Here is a 16,896-nt window from a genome sequence, read left to right as displayed (position 1 = left end):
GTTCTTGTTACTTACAACCTCATGCTAATCGCATTAGCCTACGTAAGCTCAACCGTCCCATGGAAGGGACACCAATCCCGTACATCTGTTTCTGAGTTGTCTAAAAGATTGCCAGTCCACTACAGAGTCAGTTTTGCCTTGCCCCAGGCCTGATTTGTCATCTAAATGATCTCAGATAGCTCTGAAGAAAACCAAGGATTAGATCTATCTTTGACTCTGAATTGTTTAAAAGGGGCATATTTATCTGCCAGAGGAATAAATATGGAGAACTTTTCTAGAGACAACTTTTCTAGAGCCACTGGAATACAGGAGGCAGTGGCTAAATCAGAGTAGAACATGTCATGTAAATACCCCTGAGGAATAAACTTTACAAAATATGTTTTAATTAAACGACGATTAGTATTTTGCTGTTGATATAGGCTAAACTGAGTAGAACATGCAACTCACTGAAAGCAAAGGCAGATTTAGCATCAGTCAGCACCATTTTATTGATTTTCTATAAATGTAGCAAAACATTCTGCATACAGACAGACACATTTTGTTTCTATTGTTATTATTTATTTAAACTTTTTACCACTTTTTCTCCCCAGTGCCATTGAGGCTATCTCCATTTTAAAGTAGTCAATTTTCTTCTTCTTCATTGGCTGATTGCTCCCAACTCATAGGAATCCCACCCAGTTGACTACTTTAAAATGATAGAAGCCCTTAATGGAAATGTCCATGCTAAAATGGGTTATATCTATGATGAGTCCTCTATCTATCTCTATGACAACAGACACCACCCCAATATAAAGTCGTTTTTTCCACGTGTGTCCACATATCAGTGCATTCGTAAAATCCTAACCATTACGAAACTTCTATTTTAGCAAATTAGCAATTACATTTTTTGTTGACCAAATTCGACACTCTCACTGACCTCCATACAAAAATTCCTCACTTCATGTGCTTATTTTCATGGACAGAGTAAATCCTCTCCCGCTTTACTTCATCCTCTCTGGCTATACCTATAATGTAATTGGCTGCACGGAGTTGCAATAAGAGAAATCCCACGCAGCATTGTTTACAAACACTGGAATATGAGATGTAATCTCGACCTCTATTAGGCTGATATAAATTCTCATGATTTTGTTGAATGATTTTCAGTTTGAGAGTCATTATTTCTATATAGCCTACACTTTCTTGATCTGAACTTCTAATGTAAGTGGGGTGGGTGTGGCTTCGTGACAATGATCAATAGCAGCTGGTCACCGATTTGACAGCTCCAAAGCAGTTACACCTCTGACACCACCAAAACATCAGTTATGAGGGTGTCGGCTACCGCTGGTTAACGCTTGATCTGATTGAATGTAGGCCTCAGTCAAATAAGACCGGAGAACCCTGTACACATACAGTGCATTCTGAAAGTATTCAGACCCTTTGACTTTTTCCATATTTTGCTAAATTACAGCCTTATTCTAAAACAGATTAAATTGTTTTCCCCTCATCAATCTATACACAATGCCCAATAATGACAAAGCAAAAATAGGTTTTTCAAAAAACAGAAATATCACATTGGCATAAGTATTCAGACCCTTTACTCAGTACTTTGTTGAAGCACCTTTGGCAGCAGTTGCAGCCTCGAGTCTTCTTGGGTATGACACTACAAGCTTGGCACACCTTTATTTGGGAAGTTTCTCCCATTCTTCTCTGCAGATCCTCTCAAGCTCTGTCAGGTTGGATGGGGAGCATCGCTGKACAGCTATTTTCAGGTCTCTCCAGAGATATTAGATCGGGTTCAAGTCTGGGCTCTGGCTGGGCCATTCAAGGACATTCAGAGACTTGTCACGAAGCCACTCCTGCGTTGTCTTGGCTGTGTGCTAATGGGTCGTTGTCCTGTTGGAAGATGAACCTTCGCCCCAGTCTGAGGTCCTGAGCACTCTGGAGCAGGTTTTCATCAAGGATCTCTCTGTACTTTGCTCCGTTCATTTTTCCCTCGATCCTGACTTGTCTCCCAGTCCCTGCCGCTGAAAAACATCCCCACAGCATAATGCTGCCACCACCATTCTTCACCGTGGGGATGGTGCCAAGTTTCCTCCAGACAGCACGCTTGGCATTCAGGCCAAAGAGTTCAATCATGGTTTCATCAGACCAGAGAAACTTTTTCCTCATGGTCTGAGAGTCCTTTAGGTGCCTTTTGGCAAACTCCAAGCGGGCTGTCATGTGCCTTTTACTGAGGAGTGGATTACGTCTGGCCACTCTACCATAAAGGCCTGATTGGTGGAGTGCTGCAGAGATGGTTGTCTTTCTGGAAGGTTCTCCCATCTCCACYGAGGCGCTCTGGAGCTCTGTCAGAGTGACCATCGGCTTCTTGGTCACCTCCCTGACCAAGGCCCTTCTCCCCCAWTTGCTCAGTTTGGCCAGGCAGCCAGCTCTAGGAAAGGGTCTTGGTGGTTCCAAACTTCTTCCATCTAATAATGATGGAGACCACTGTGTTCTTGGGGACCTTCAATGCTACAGACAATTTTTGGTACCCTTCCCCAGATCTGTGCCCTGACATAATCCTGTCTCGGAGCTCTACGGACAATTCCTTCGACCTCATGGCTTGGTTTTTGCTCTGACATGCACTGTCAACCGTGGGACCTTAAAATTGATTTCATTGTCATGTTTTGTCTACACAAAATCTACACAAAATACTCTGTCAAAGTGTGTGCCTATCCAAATCATGTCCAATCAATTGAATTTACCACAGGTGGACTCCAGTCAAGTTGTAGAAACATCTCGAAGATGATAAATGCAAACAAGATGCACCTCAGCTAAATGTAGAGTCTCATAGCAAAGGGTCTGAATACTTAAATAAGGTATTTCCGTTTTATATATTTTTTATAAATATGCAAAAAAAATCTCAAAACACTTTATTATGGGGTCATTATGGGGTAGATAGATGAGATTTTTTWAAATCCATTTTAGAATAAGGGAAGTGGTCTGAATACTTTCCATCATGGCTTTGTGAAGTTTATGGAAACTCTGTACTTATGATTGGGGTCCCCAGGACCGAGTTTGGGAAACGCTGCTTTAGTATGACAGTATCACAACTTCAAAGGGAGGAATGTGTTGAATTTGCACCCTTTGTTTCATCTGCTTCCATCTTTGAGAGACGTATGGTGAATATACAATGAGGTTACAGACACAATGGTTTCTTCCTTTTCAACATATCATAAACAGAAAGAGTGCACATCATACAACATCTCAAGCAACACAACACAACTGTTCCATTATTATTATTTTTTGATTTAACCTTTATTTAACTAGGCAAGTCAGTTAAGAACAYATTCTTATTTACAATGGCGGCCTACCGGGGAACAGTGGGTTAACTGCATGTTCAGGGGCAGAATGACAGATTTATACCTTGTCAGCTCGGGGATTCAATCTAGCAGCCTTTCGGTTACTGGCCACTAGGCTACCTGCCGCCCCTACACTCTAACCACTAGGCTACCTGCCGCCCCTACACTCTAACCACTAGGCTACCTGRCGCCCCGGCATAACTGCTAGTACAGAAGTATACAATGTAGGTACAGTAACATTATATATATGTGAAGAATAATGATGCTTATGAGCTGATGTATACAAGAATGAAAAAGCTTATTGTAAAGCAAGATAAGGGAGAGTCTCCATACTGTATTTTGACATAAAAGGCATAGCTACTGCTTTCATTCACCAAGTGTTATTACACTGGCACAATGCACACAAGCACGTACACATACACACACAGACACACACAGAGACACACACACACACACACACACAATTTATTGAAATTCAGATAAGTAATAAAGTCCTCAGTTTGCAAACAGTCTAAAATGTGTTATCCAGTAACCTAAAATGTTGTAGCGCTAACTGTTGTTATAGCAACACAATATTCTTTGAATATTTACATTTATTTAATGATCAACTAAATCTACTTCATATATTGTATGTCCTTTATTTTACAATGAAGATAAAAATTGATTTCCTTCAAGTTCTCACTGTAGTTTACTACTGCCTCCCTGACCATTCCACACAAACTTGCTGCAATAGCAAACAAGATTAATTTCCAATTAAAAATGCAAATCCACTGCAAATACAAATTGACCGATAAAGCTGTTGAGAGCAAAGCCAATAGAAAACATAAATTGAAAAGGTATATTCCATTTCCAACATGGTAGTTTATCTCAGACCTACATTCAATTAAAACTAGGTTTTAAACGCAGCTAAGATTTCATGTCAGGGAGTCAAGCAGGGGTTATCCTCATGGTGTTTACTTTAATAAAATGAAAGTCCTTTTGAGTAAAACCTTTTTTCTTCTTTCTATAACGTTCTTATTTCACCATGGTCTCCGTTTACGCACAGGCTCCTGCAGCATCAAAAGGCTTGATACTATATATCGATGTGCCATTTGATATGTACATAAATATTCATATGAATAAATTCCATTATGTACACCTTCGTCCATATTTCTTCAACACAAATTACTAAATATAATTCTAGGTCAGCCTAGACTTGACCAAGACAAGAAGTGATTTCATGTAAGTTAAGTGGTTTATCTGTTCATAAACACTGTGTTAAATAGACCCGGACTGGGTGAATACACAGRGATCCAAGCCTTCAGTCCTTAACATTCAAACTGCCATGAGCTGGGTATATTTCATTATGCTTGTCTGCAGGTAAGCTCTATTGTTCCAGAGGTTTTACTCTGAGTAATTCTCTCTGTAATCCTCAGTGAGTCCCAAACGAAATAACAAAAATTGGCTAAGCCTTTAATGCTACAAAACATCCCACAGTGCTCTCTGATTGAATAACAACCTGAAGGAAACTTCAGGATGCAGGTTTATGTGTGAGATGTTGCTGTTAAGCCTTGCCTGGTGAGGCTTGAATAATCTGTCTTGGGTTCTAGATGTTTGAGGTTTATTTGCTCATTTACATTCTACCCTCAGCTCTCCCAGACAGCATCCCCCTGGAACCATACTATCCAACTCTTAAATTGATGAAAAGGAGGAGAGTATTTCAGAGAGAGTTAGAGAGATAATGTGTGTATGAAATGAATACACTACAGATGAGGAGCCACCAATCTGAACATGCAGCTTGAAATATATGCAACTCATTTTTAGTACACAAAAAATATTCAAGTTTATTATCCTTTTATTTATTTATTTTTACATGTCCTCAATGAGTTCCTCCCTCCCCTTCACCCTGATCGTGCCTATATCTTGGCCAACATCAGCAGAAGGGACAGACATAAGGAGAGCAACCAGAAAGAGAAGGGACCTAGATGGTGGGTGTGTGCTTTTAGAGACTCCTGGTTAATCTCTTCCTGGTTGGYTGGGCTCAGGGCATCAGCAGTGCCAGCTGGTTGGTTACGACTGGAGCACATGTCATACAGGTTACCAGAAAACTGCATCTTCTTGGACTCCTGTCGCAGAGACTCCCAGACTGCAGCAGCCTCATCAGGACAGCCCGCCATCGCCACGTTCGCACAGTCATGAAACTCATCCCAGGACCTGTAGGGGATGGGAGAGAGATGGTCACATAGCTCTTGAGTTCTAGAATAACTTTTATATGTCCATATCTTTCTAACAACCAGGTATAACAATGTAGCTCAAGACACTGTCTATTATTCATCTGTGTGATACAGTAAAGGATCCCCCATGAAACCATGGTTGTAGTTATTTGGTTGCTATGGGAAGGGCTGTGTGTAAATCTATAAGGAGGAGATCAGGCAGAAGCAGATTGGTCCAACACAACATATGCCCGTAACACGACACATCATAGATTCACATTCCCTGGGTACAAGTGCAGAAAGGCTAAACTTGCACTGTATTTGGATATGCCCCCTTAGTATAAACTCAACCCTAAAACAGCACATCTGCTGGGGGCTTAGGTGCATCTGTTTACCATACACACAGGAGACCTTGAGGGGAATGGGTGAAACAAAGTGGAAGCAAAATGCAGCCTTGCAAAGTCCCAGAGTCACATGTGCAGTAGAAAACAGCAGAGTAACAGCAGGTGAAGGGTAGCTTGTTAGCTAAATCTGACCGCAGTCTCTTTTCTGATTAAAATAATAAAGGATTGCTGAGGTGTTAGATTGAACACTTGATCTAAAACATACACTGCATGCTAATGCATAAACAAACACACATAAAGATACACACAAACCAAGCTTGAGGGAAACAATGACATTACCCGTTCTAATAATGGCAGATTTCCCCTTCATTTCTATTCTATACTCACAGTAAGCTCTCCTATCATTCCATAGAGAATACTGACAGTGGCCTAGATGCAAATCTGAGAATTTTATCCAGGAGGGAAAATACTGCCTTTCTACTGGTCCCTGAGAGATTCCTGGGAAGTGTGTGAATGTGTGTGTGCACGTGCATGTGCGCATTTGTGTGTGTGGGTGTGTTTGTGTCAATGTGCACTGCACATACGTGTACAGGTAACTGCCAAAATAAAGGAAACACCAACATAAAATGTCTTAATAGGGCGTTGGGCCACCATGATCCAGAACAGCTTCAAAGCACCTTGGCATAGACTTAAGAATATCTGTAACTCTGTTGGAGAGATGGAACACCATTCTTCTATGAGAATTTCCAAAATGTGGTGTTTTGTTGATGGTGGTGGAAAACGCTCTCTAAGGCGCCACTCAAGAATCTTCTTAAGTGTTCAATTGGGTTGAGATCTGGTGACTGAGACGGCCATTGCATATGGTTTATATAGTTTTCATGCTCATCAAACCATTCAGTGACCACTTGTGCCCTGTGGATAGGGTCATTGTCACCTGTGTGGAAGCACCCGCTTTCAATATACTTTGTATCTCTCAAGTGTTTCCATTATTTGGGCAGTTACCTGTATGCAATTGTGTGCTGACTGAGTGGCAGGATTACCTTAATTGGTACCTTAATGCTAGAAGAGATTGAGTCATTTTGACTCAATATGAATTTAAAATGCAAATATAAATGTTTATGTRATGCCCCCACCTTGACTTTTCTTTAATAAGTCTATATAACAGCAAATCCATGCTTTTGTCACTTCTAGATTAGACTACTGCAATGCTCTACTTTCGGGCTACCCGGATAAAGCACAAAATAAACTTCAGTTAGTGCTAAACATGACTGCTGGAATCTTGACTAGAACACAAATATTTGATCATATTACTCCAGTGCTAGCCTCACTACATTGGCTTCCTGTTAAGGCTAGGGCTGATTTCAAGGTTCTACTGCTAACCTACAAAGCATTACATGGGCTTGCTCCTAGCTATCTCTCTGATTTGGTCCTGCCGTACATACCTACAGTCGTGGCCAAAAGTTTTGAGAATGACACAAGTATTAATTTTCACAAAGTCTGCTGCCTCAGTTTGTATGATGGCAATTTACATACACTCCAGAATGTTATGAAGAGTGATCAGATGAATTGCAATTAATGACAAAGTCCCTCTTTGCCATGCAAATAAACTGAATCCCCAAAAAACATTTCCACTGCGTTTCAGCCCTGCCACAAAAGGACCAGCTGACATCATGTCAGTGATTCTCRCGTTAACACAGGTGTGAGTGTTGACGAGGACAAGGCTGGAGATCACTCTGTTATGCTGATTGAGTTCGAATAACAGACTGGAAGCTTCAAAAGGAGGGTGGTGCTTGGAATCATTGTTCTTCCTCTGTCAATTATGGTTACCTGCAAGGAAACACATGCCGTCATCATTGCTTTGCACAAAAAGGGCTTCACAGGCAAGTATATTGCTGCCAGTAAGATTGCACCTAAATCAACCATTTATCGGATCATCAAAAACTTCAAGGAGAGCGGTTCAATTGTTGTGAAGAAGGCTTCAGGGCGCCCAAGAAAGTCCAGCAAGCGCCAGGACCGTCTCCTAAAGTTGATCCAGCTGCAGGATCGGGGCATCACCAGTACAGAGCTTGCTCAGGAATGGCAGCAGGCAGGTGTGAGTGCATCTGCACACACAGTGAGGCGAAGACTGTTGGAGGATGGCCTGGTGTCAAGAAGGGCAGCAAAGAAGCCACTTCTCTCCAGGAAAAACATAAGGGACAGACTGATATTCTGCAAAAGGTACAGGGATTGGACTGCTGGGGACTGGGGTAAAGTCATTTTCTCTGATGAATCCCCTTCCCGATTGTTTGGGGCATCCGGAAAAAAGCTTGTCCGGAGAAGACAAGGTGAGCGCTACCATCAGTCCTGTGTCATGCCAACCGTAAAGCATCCTGAGACCATTCATGTGTGGGGTTGCTTCTCAGCCAAGGGAGTGGGCTCACTCACAATTTTGCCTAAGAACACAGCCATGAATAAAGAATGGTACCAACACATCCTCCGAGAGCAACTTCTCCCAACCATCCAGTAACAGTTTGGTGACGACAATGCCTTTTCCAGCATGATGGAGCACCTTGCCATAAGGCAAAAGTGATAACTAAGTGGCTCGGGGAACAAAACATCAATATTTTGGGTCCATGGCCAGGAAACTCCTTGCTGTCCCCAGTCCATCTGGTCATGCTGCTGCTCCAGTTTCAACTGTTCTGCCTGCGGCTATGGAACCTGGACGTGCTACCTTGTCCCGGACCTGTTGATTTTGACTCTCTCTACCGCACCTGCTGTCTCGAATTCTGAAAGCTCAGCTATGAAAAGCCAACTGACATTTACACCTGAGGTGCTGACCTGTTGTACTCTCTACAACCACTGTGATTATTATTATTTGACCCTGCTGGTCATCTATGAACGTTTGAACATCTTGGCCATGTACTGTTATAATCTCCACCCGGCACAGCCAGAAAAGGACTGGCCACCCCTCATAGCCTGGTTCTTCTCTAGGTTTCTTCCTAGGTTCCTGCCTTTCTAGGGAGTTTTTCCTAGCCACTGTGCTTCTACATCTGCATTGCTTGCTGTTTGGGGTTTTAGGCTGGGTTTCTGTATAGCACTTTGTGACATCGGCTGATGTTTTTCCGTATTCAGATGTTAACCAAGACCTTCATAAACACAACCAAACTATTATTTTTCCGATAGCATATATGAAATGTATTTATTAGACCGTTAGAATGTTTGAGTCAAAATGACTGCTCATTTTCTCAAAGAGGGGTGCGTCGAGGCCTTTCTAGTGTTAAGGAATATAACCAAAATAACAACATCATTGTAACGACCACTATATCCCTGTAGATTCCAAGGGTATCTCCAGCCACGCAGCCACGCAGTAACTGGCTTAAGGCTGTCGATAGGACCTTCCTACATTTATGTGTAACAGTATTGCTTTCGTCCCTCTCCTTGCCCCTACCTGGGCTCGAACCAGGGATCCTCTGAACACATCAACAAATGTCTCCCACGAAGCATTGTTACCTATCGATCCACAAAAGCCATGACTGCTCCCTGAAAACTACTTCAAGGTCTACGAGCGAGTGAAGTCACCAATTGAAATGTTACTAGCACGCACCGCAAACTAGCTAGCCAATTCACACCAGTTACAGATGCAACAATATGTCTGGGAATGGGTTGAGCTTGATGCGGTGATGCACGGAGTAGCATCTACCATGACGATGACATTACTGCTCAACAAATTCATAGACATTTCCAGAAGGGAAGGTATAATATTAAGATGGATTACAGAATCATGTATAAATAGAATGGAAAGCGGAGATGGGTAAAGAAAGACCCTTAATCTTTAATTAGGTACTCCACTATGCCTACAGCAAATGGGAAGAGCTGTCAGCATGTTAGAGAGAGATAGAGATGGACAAAGATCTGGAGGGAATTAAATAGAGGTAAAGATATGGTGGAGTCCATATTTCAATGGTAATGAAATTATGGGTCACAGTGTTCCGTCAATTTACACATTTCAAAGTGGGAGTGTGTGTGTGTTTATAAACAARATAAAGATGAGAGTATTGTGTGTGTGTGCGTGTGTACAGATGTGTATGTGTACAGATGTGTGTGCTTACTTGCAGATGGTGTGTATCTCCTGTCTATCCTCATTCTTCTGGGCACTCTCAGTCAGGCTGTCCCCCAGAGCCATCAGACACTGAGCGAAGCCCTTATAGATGGAGTGACACCTCCTGGTGGAGGCAGCAGAGCTGGGACAGGGGCCGACGACTGGAAGGAGACACAGAGACAGAGACATACAGTATACCATCAGCACTCTCTGTATCCCTGGCTCACAGTGGGGAGAAATGAGCATCAGGAGAGTTCAACACTGCCAAGCATGGGACTTTTGAGTGTTTTCTAAGAACTTGTTTGGTTACTTAAACAAGCTGCATCCAAGTTCTCGGTATTATACAAGGCTTGACCAACCTTGGATCCTCTATAGCTGGATCTTCTATATATTTTTCTTTAACTCTCCTAACATTAAGAGACCTGGTTATGTTGCTTTTTCAGGCTATTTCAGAAAGAGTACTTCAGTCCTTGAAAACAGCATGGTTTTATACACTCCAAATTAATGGAGTTTGAGTGCCTCGCTCTGAACAACCAACCTTCAAGGCGCACACTCCAGAAAGTCCATGTATGAAAAATATGTTTGGAAAGATAATTGTGGCCCTGAAGGATGTTTTAGCTGAAGCATGTCAGAGGGGTACAGGCTGTAGTGTGAGTGACCCAGATATAACTTAATTTCATGATCATTTAGGCTACATATGAATCCTTTTAATGTGAATCAATTAGTGCCTGTAAGCCGTGTGAATATATATTAAAGAAAAAGTGAGTCATGAACCCACAAGATGAAACTGCTCCCTTAGAGACCTCTATCTCTTTATCCCCTCTCTCTTCCCATACTTCTTCTTTCCCTGGTAATACAGCCATTTGAAGGCGAACTCTCAAAGAGCGTAACGGTGGGACTAAGTGAGGTAAAACTGAGGATGGTAATTGGGTCAGACAGCAGATCACCAGAATTCTCTTCTGGTCCCCCGGGAAGGACATGTTTAATATTTAATAGGTAAGACTTCTTTCTGTTGCGGCAAACCTACGGATTTCAGGCAATGTTTGGCAGTGGTGGTCTAACATTTACTAAAACCCTGCAGAGAGGTATAGTCAAAAGTGTGAATACAGTCAAGAGAGATAGGTAGAGTATAAGGAACTAGAGGGAAGAGAAGTGAAGAGGAACATATGAGCCCTCTATTGAGGAAGTAAAAAAAAAAAAGAGACACCTATGTTGGTCAAAAAACAACTGTTGTCCAGCCCAGTGGTTCTTCATGTAAGCACATGTTGCTGGTGTATGCTGATGCCTTAGGCTGCTTTTGAGCCTCAATGTAAATATTTGATAGCATGACAGACCCTGGGGGAATCCATGGATCACAAAGCAGGCAGTCTCAGGTCAGACAGACACGACTGAGGAAAAGAACGGACATTATTGAAAAACATTCAATTACTTTTCTATCCATAAGGGGTGTATTTACACCACACTCTGGTTTTTAACTTTGATAATTTATCAAACTCCCCCCTCCCCATCAATAATGATCGATAAAGATATGTGCACGTCTAGCTATGCATTCCTTGAAGGTTAGAAATCTAATGATTTCCTGTGCAGACATTTTCTTTCAAGAGTATTGGTGTCATGAGACAAAATACAATTAAAGTGGTATCAATATCAAAAGTATACAGGGAAAATGTTCTATAAGTGTCAGGCATCATAGCCATACTGTCTCTACCACGACATACAGTAGATAGACAACTGGATGCCAACGGCACTGTATAATCTTGCGTTTTCCTCTCATTATAGCAATGTTCCATGAGGCTTGTTACTGGAGTTTCTTTGGCTCATGGTGCAACAGCACATCAGAACTACCACAGTGGAGCCTTTGCTTCCATGTAGAGTATTAACCTCACTCTTCCAGTTGCAGCCTCAGTAATGAACTGGCCTGTAGCCAGGGTAAATATCTGCAGGCCATGAGAGTGGAGCACAGAGATCAAGGTGAGTAATTGGAAGGATTCAGGAAAAGACAATGCTCACCAGTCAGAGATGCTTAAAACACTGCTACTTATTCTTATTACTGCTCCTGATAATCCTCACACAATTGCTGGTCAGGGTGGAAAATGGAATGAGTCACTACCCAAATGAGAAAGTTTATGGTGCCGGGGGAGTTTGTCAGGCTTTTCTGGAAATCCAGTACTGTCACACCTGTCTGTGTGATTGTCTCCACCCCCCTCCAGGTGTCACCCATCTTCCCCTTATCCCCTCGAAATCTCTCCGGGTCCTCATCGACTCTGGGGCCGATGAGAGCTTTTTGGACTCTACTCTGGCTTCCTAGCTGGGCATCCCCACTCAGCAACTCTCCATTCCCATGGACGTTAGAGCGCTGGACTGGCACTCTATAGGCCGGGTCACCCACAACACCACTCCCATCAACCTACGTGTGTCAGGGAACCACAGTGAGGCTATCCAGTTCCTGCTCATTAAGTCTCCTCAGATTCCCGTGGTATTGGGATTCTCCTGGCTCCAGCGACACAATCCCCTCATTAACTGGTCTACTGGTGCCATCATGGGCTGGAGCCTGTTCTGCCACGCCCATTGCCTGAAGTCAGCACAACCTGCCCTGGGACGTCTTCCTGGGGGCTCGGAAGTTGCCCCAGACCTCTCCGTCATTCCCGTGGAGTCTTTGTCTACCTCGATGACATCCTCGTCTTCTCACGCTCCACCCAAGAACATGTGCTCCACGTCTGACAGGTTCTCCAACGCCTCCTGGAGAACCAGTTGTTTGTAAAAGCAGAGAAGTGTGAGTTCCATCACTCCACCATCCCTTTTCTGGGTTACATCATCGCTGCAGGGAGTGTACAAATGGATCCCGGGAAGGTGAGAGCGGTGGTGGATTAGCCCCAGTCTACTTCCAGGGTGCAGCTGCAACGTTTTCTGGGGATCGCCAACTTCTATCGCTGCTTTATCCTGGGTTACAGCACCCTGGCTTCCCCACTGTCTGCACTCACCTCGCCCAAGGTTCCGTTCACATGGTCTCCAGCTGCTGACCGGGCATTCCGGGATCTCAAACATCGCTTCACCACAGCTCCCATCTTGGTCAGTTCGTGGTGGAGGTCGTTGCTTCGGATGTCGGAGTGGGGGCTGTCCTGTCCCAGCATTCTTCCCTGGACCTCAAGCTACATCKTTTCACAATCACCTCAATGCCAGAGAGATGAACTACGATGTGGGGAATTGTGAGCTTCTCGCGGTGAAGACGGCGTTGGAGGAATGGAGGCACTGGCTGGAGGGGGCGGAACATCCGTTCATCGTGTGGACCGACCACAAGAACCTGGAGCATCTCTGTACCGCCAAGCGCCTCAATTCCAGGCAAGCTAGATGGGCCCTGGTGTTCACACAGTTCAACTACCTCTCTCCCCCATCTCATCGACGGCCAACCAGCGTACACTGAGGCATCTCCTGAAGGTTCGACCTCGGGGCAGGAGGTTCCAGTACCTGGTTGACTGAGAGGGCTATGGCCCGGAGGAGAGGTGCTGGGTCCTCGCCAGGGACATCCTGGACCCAGGCCTCATCGTGGATTTCCAATGCCGGCACCCCGGTCAACCAGGTAGGACGCCAGGTGCGCCCCTAGAGGGGGGATACTGTCACACCCTGATCTGTTTCACCTGTATTTGTGATCGTCTCCACCCCCCTCCAGGTGTCACCCATCTTCCCCATTATCCCCTGTGTATTTATACCTGTGTTCTCTGTTTGTCGTTTGTCTGTTGCCAGTTCGTTTTATTTTGTCAAGCCTACCAGCGTTTTCCCCTCTGCTCCTGTCTCTCGATTGTTCCTGTTTCCTAGTTTTCCCGGTGTTGACCCTTCTGCCTGCCCTGAGCCTGCCTGCTGTCCTGTACCTTTGCCCTCCCTTCTCTGTATTACTGACCTCTGCCTGCCCTTCACCTGCTTTTAGCCTGCCCCTGTTCGATTAATAAACTGTTACTTCAACATTGTCTGCATTTGGGTCTTACCTGAAACGTGATAAGTACAGTCTGTATAATACAGAGTAAAACAGAACAGCATAATGAGTTGAACTATACTATACCAACATAACATGTTATATGTTATCAAAGACCACCATTAATAAAAATGTGCTCCCTTGAAACATAAAATGTAGCTGATGACTATGTGTTTGAAGGAAATACATAAATGGAAAACAGAATTATATTTTATTTATAAAGGTCCATTTGACATCACTCCATATATAATTAATCTCCAGAAGCATAAAACAGTATTAAGCGTAAAAATTGACAAGATAAAAATACAGTATTTTTTGGTAAGATCCAGCTGTAATAGTCCACTGTAATAACTTAGTCCACTGTAATAACTGGGTCTGGACAGCACGCCCAGCACGCCCAGCAGAATGAGTCTTTCTCGGGACAAGCGCGCGATCTCTATTCATGAATATGCAGCTGTTGGCAGGTGCAGTGCTGAACTAGCAGACTTGGTGCACAGACTCCCCACAGGGAGCACATCAAAATAAATTAAACCCATTCTTTCTCATGTGTCAATTTCTGAAAGATTTCGATAAACCCATACACAAATGCTTGTGACACCTCTAAAAATAAAACAGGACTTAGAGTTCAGCTGACCATTTTGCTGCATATAATGTTCTAATTGTACTTTTCTTCCTACAGCTGGGTGTTATTTACTGTGTTCAAGTAGGAAGTGGGGAAATAATAAAGCACTACAAATCCCAGGGTCCTCTTATTCGTTGCAGGTAACCTGTTGTTGGTTTTAGTTCACCACTGAAATTCTTATCTCCAGGCGTTTAATTAAATGGCCAAATGTATTCCCTCAATCCCTTTATTATATGAAAGTAATAGTAAAAAAAACTCTCCACAGACTGTTTTGTTCATTTGGTAGGGCTCTTGACTTGCTCTGACTCAAATGGCTGGAGAATCAGTGGAGTAACCAATTACAATAAGTTGTTCCTTTACCTGTGTAGTAACACTGAAATTACTATAGTAACTTATATAACGCTTACGTAATTGTCATTATGAAACTAAAGCTAATTAGATACCAATCAAAATCTAGTATTATCTGGAATCCGTGTAAAATCTGTGATAAGTATAGAGGTGTCATCTAGTAATAAGCTGATGATCTGGCTGATCTGTCAGACACATAGGGAGTGATATCTCATGCTAGGCTCCATCATACAGCCCTGCAGGAATACCTTTCAATGAGAAAGAATGGATGGTTACTCTTGCCTGCACGGTTTGACTGAACCACATTTGAAAACTGCTTTCAATAAGAAAGAATAGATAGATATAGATTTGCCCGTGCAGATTGACTGAGACACATTGAAAGTGCTGATATGAATGAGAGAGGAGAGCCGCAGAAGACTGGTGTACACTGGCCTGGGTTATTTCTAACGTCAGCTCCACATACATCCACTGGGAGGACAACTCCATCCAATACACTACGAGGTGCTCTAGAGACAGGAGCCATTAGCCAAGTTATTAGACTGATATATCGGCCACATCATTAGCACTGTTACCCTCACAGGGACTGGAATTTTAATAGAAAGTCCTCTTTGTTCATCTGCGGGTGGCGCTCAGAGGTCTGTGTGGCACTGTCTGAACAGGCTCCAGTGTGGCATTGTTTAAAAAGCGTCCAGTGTGTCTGATTAGTAGCAGCTCAGTGTCTCTCTTTGTCTGAGCAAATATTCAGCGTGTCACTGTCTGAGCAGCAAAGCCAAAGGTTTTTGTCTGAGCAGGTAGCTGCTGTGTTCTACTCTCTGAGACTGAGTGGGAGGGAGGCTGGGGAGGTTTACTATGGTACTATGGTAACTCAGGCCTCTGGTGTTACATCGTTAAGGGCGAAAGCCAGGCTAATTAACCTGCCGGTGACAGCATCGCGTGCGAGAGGAATAGAGGAACTGAATTCCCACTGCAGCCTCCATGCTGGGTACAATAAGAAAGAGAGAGAGAAAGAAAAAAAGATAGAGAAATAAAGAGAGAAAGATAGAGAAAAAGGGAGAAAAAGGGAGAAAGAGTGAGAGAGAGGGAGAGTACGCATGGGATGGGCATAAAAAAACAACACCTGATAATTAGCTCTACCATACTAACTCTTGTTTCCAAATAAATTCTTAACCGCTCAGATTTTTCCATTTGCACCTCAGCTCCCTTCACACAGGAGAGGAGGGATAAGAATAAAAAGCCTAGATATTAATTTTCCCAGACAGGACAATAGTGATACAGAGAGGAACGAGAGGGATAAGTGAAGAGGTGAATACATAATACACACTGTGCTCAAGAAAGACAAAGATTTTGCAACATCATTAGTCAATTCTGAAGCATTATGAGGAAGGAGAGGCTGGAACAACTGGGTGGAGTCTTGGTTCAACTGTAATCTGTTCTAATGAGGTAAAAGCCAAGCAGGTCACACTGAAATGACTGGGTTAATGTTACTACCAACATCATGTTCATTAGGACCACCAATGTTGCTGTGTAAGTTGTCCTATAGGTGTGTGGAAATAATTGGAACAAAATGCAGACCTAGGAATATTACATGAGGCAAATCCTTTGCCTGTTTCTTAGTACAGAGAGAGAGAGAGAGAGAGAGAGAGAGAGAGAGAGAGAGAGAGAGAGAGAGAGAGAGAGAGAGAGAGATAAATATGCTTTACTCAGAGAGCAACCTTTAACATCAATGTAAAGAAAGAGCTTCATCAGACATTAAATACAATCCAGCTCCTTAAAGCTAGAATCCTTAATTGAATAACAAATTCAATAACACCTCGCCTCTGATTTGATAGAAAAAGCAGAGGGATGCGCCTGGAGAAATGTAACCTCCCTCAAATTCATAGACAGAGCTATGGATGCAAGGACTGACCTTCCATGATGTCAAAATTATAGTTTTAAGCATGTTTTGAGGCTATACAGTTTTGTTCACATTTGCATTATTTACAAACATTGGAGTAAAACAAGCGTATATTTTGGGTTTTAATGGGG

At 43.1% G+C, this 16,896-nt stretch overlaps 1 protein-coding gene across 1 annotated transcript in view; it reads right to left on the bottom strand.

Annotated features, from left to right (window-relative positions):
• Positions 1–3,183: 3,183 nt before the first annotated feature.
• Positions 3,184–16,896, bottom strand: part of nrn1la (neuritin 1-like a) — a 69,958-nt gene continuing 56,245 nt past the window's right edge. Inside the window, exons 2-3 of the mRNA XM_023970922.2 lie at positions 9,945–10,095; positions 3,184–5,513 (exon numbers count right to left, since the gene is read on the bottom strand). Of these exons, the coding sequence (XP_023826690.1) occupies positions 5,216–5,513; positions 9,945–10,095 (449 nt within the window). The 3' untranslated portion in view covers positions 3,184–5,215. The remainder of the gene's footprint in view (positions 5,514–9,944; positions 10,096–16,896) is intronic.

Source organism: Salvelinus sp. IW2-2015, linkage group LG26 (assembly GCF_002910315.2).
Source record: "Salvelinus sp. IW2-2015 linkage group LG26, ASM291031v2, whole genome shotgun sequence".
In the NCBI taxonomy this organism is placed as follows: domain Eukaryota; kingdom Metazoa; phylum Chordata; class Actinopteri; order Salmoniformes; family Salmonidae; genus Salvelinus; species Salvelinus sp. IW2-2015.
The sequence above is the reverse complement of the archived record's forward strand: the minus strand, read 5'-3'. Positions and strand labels throughout refer to the sequence as shown.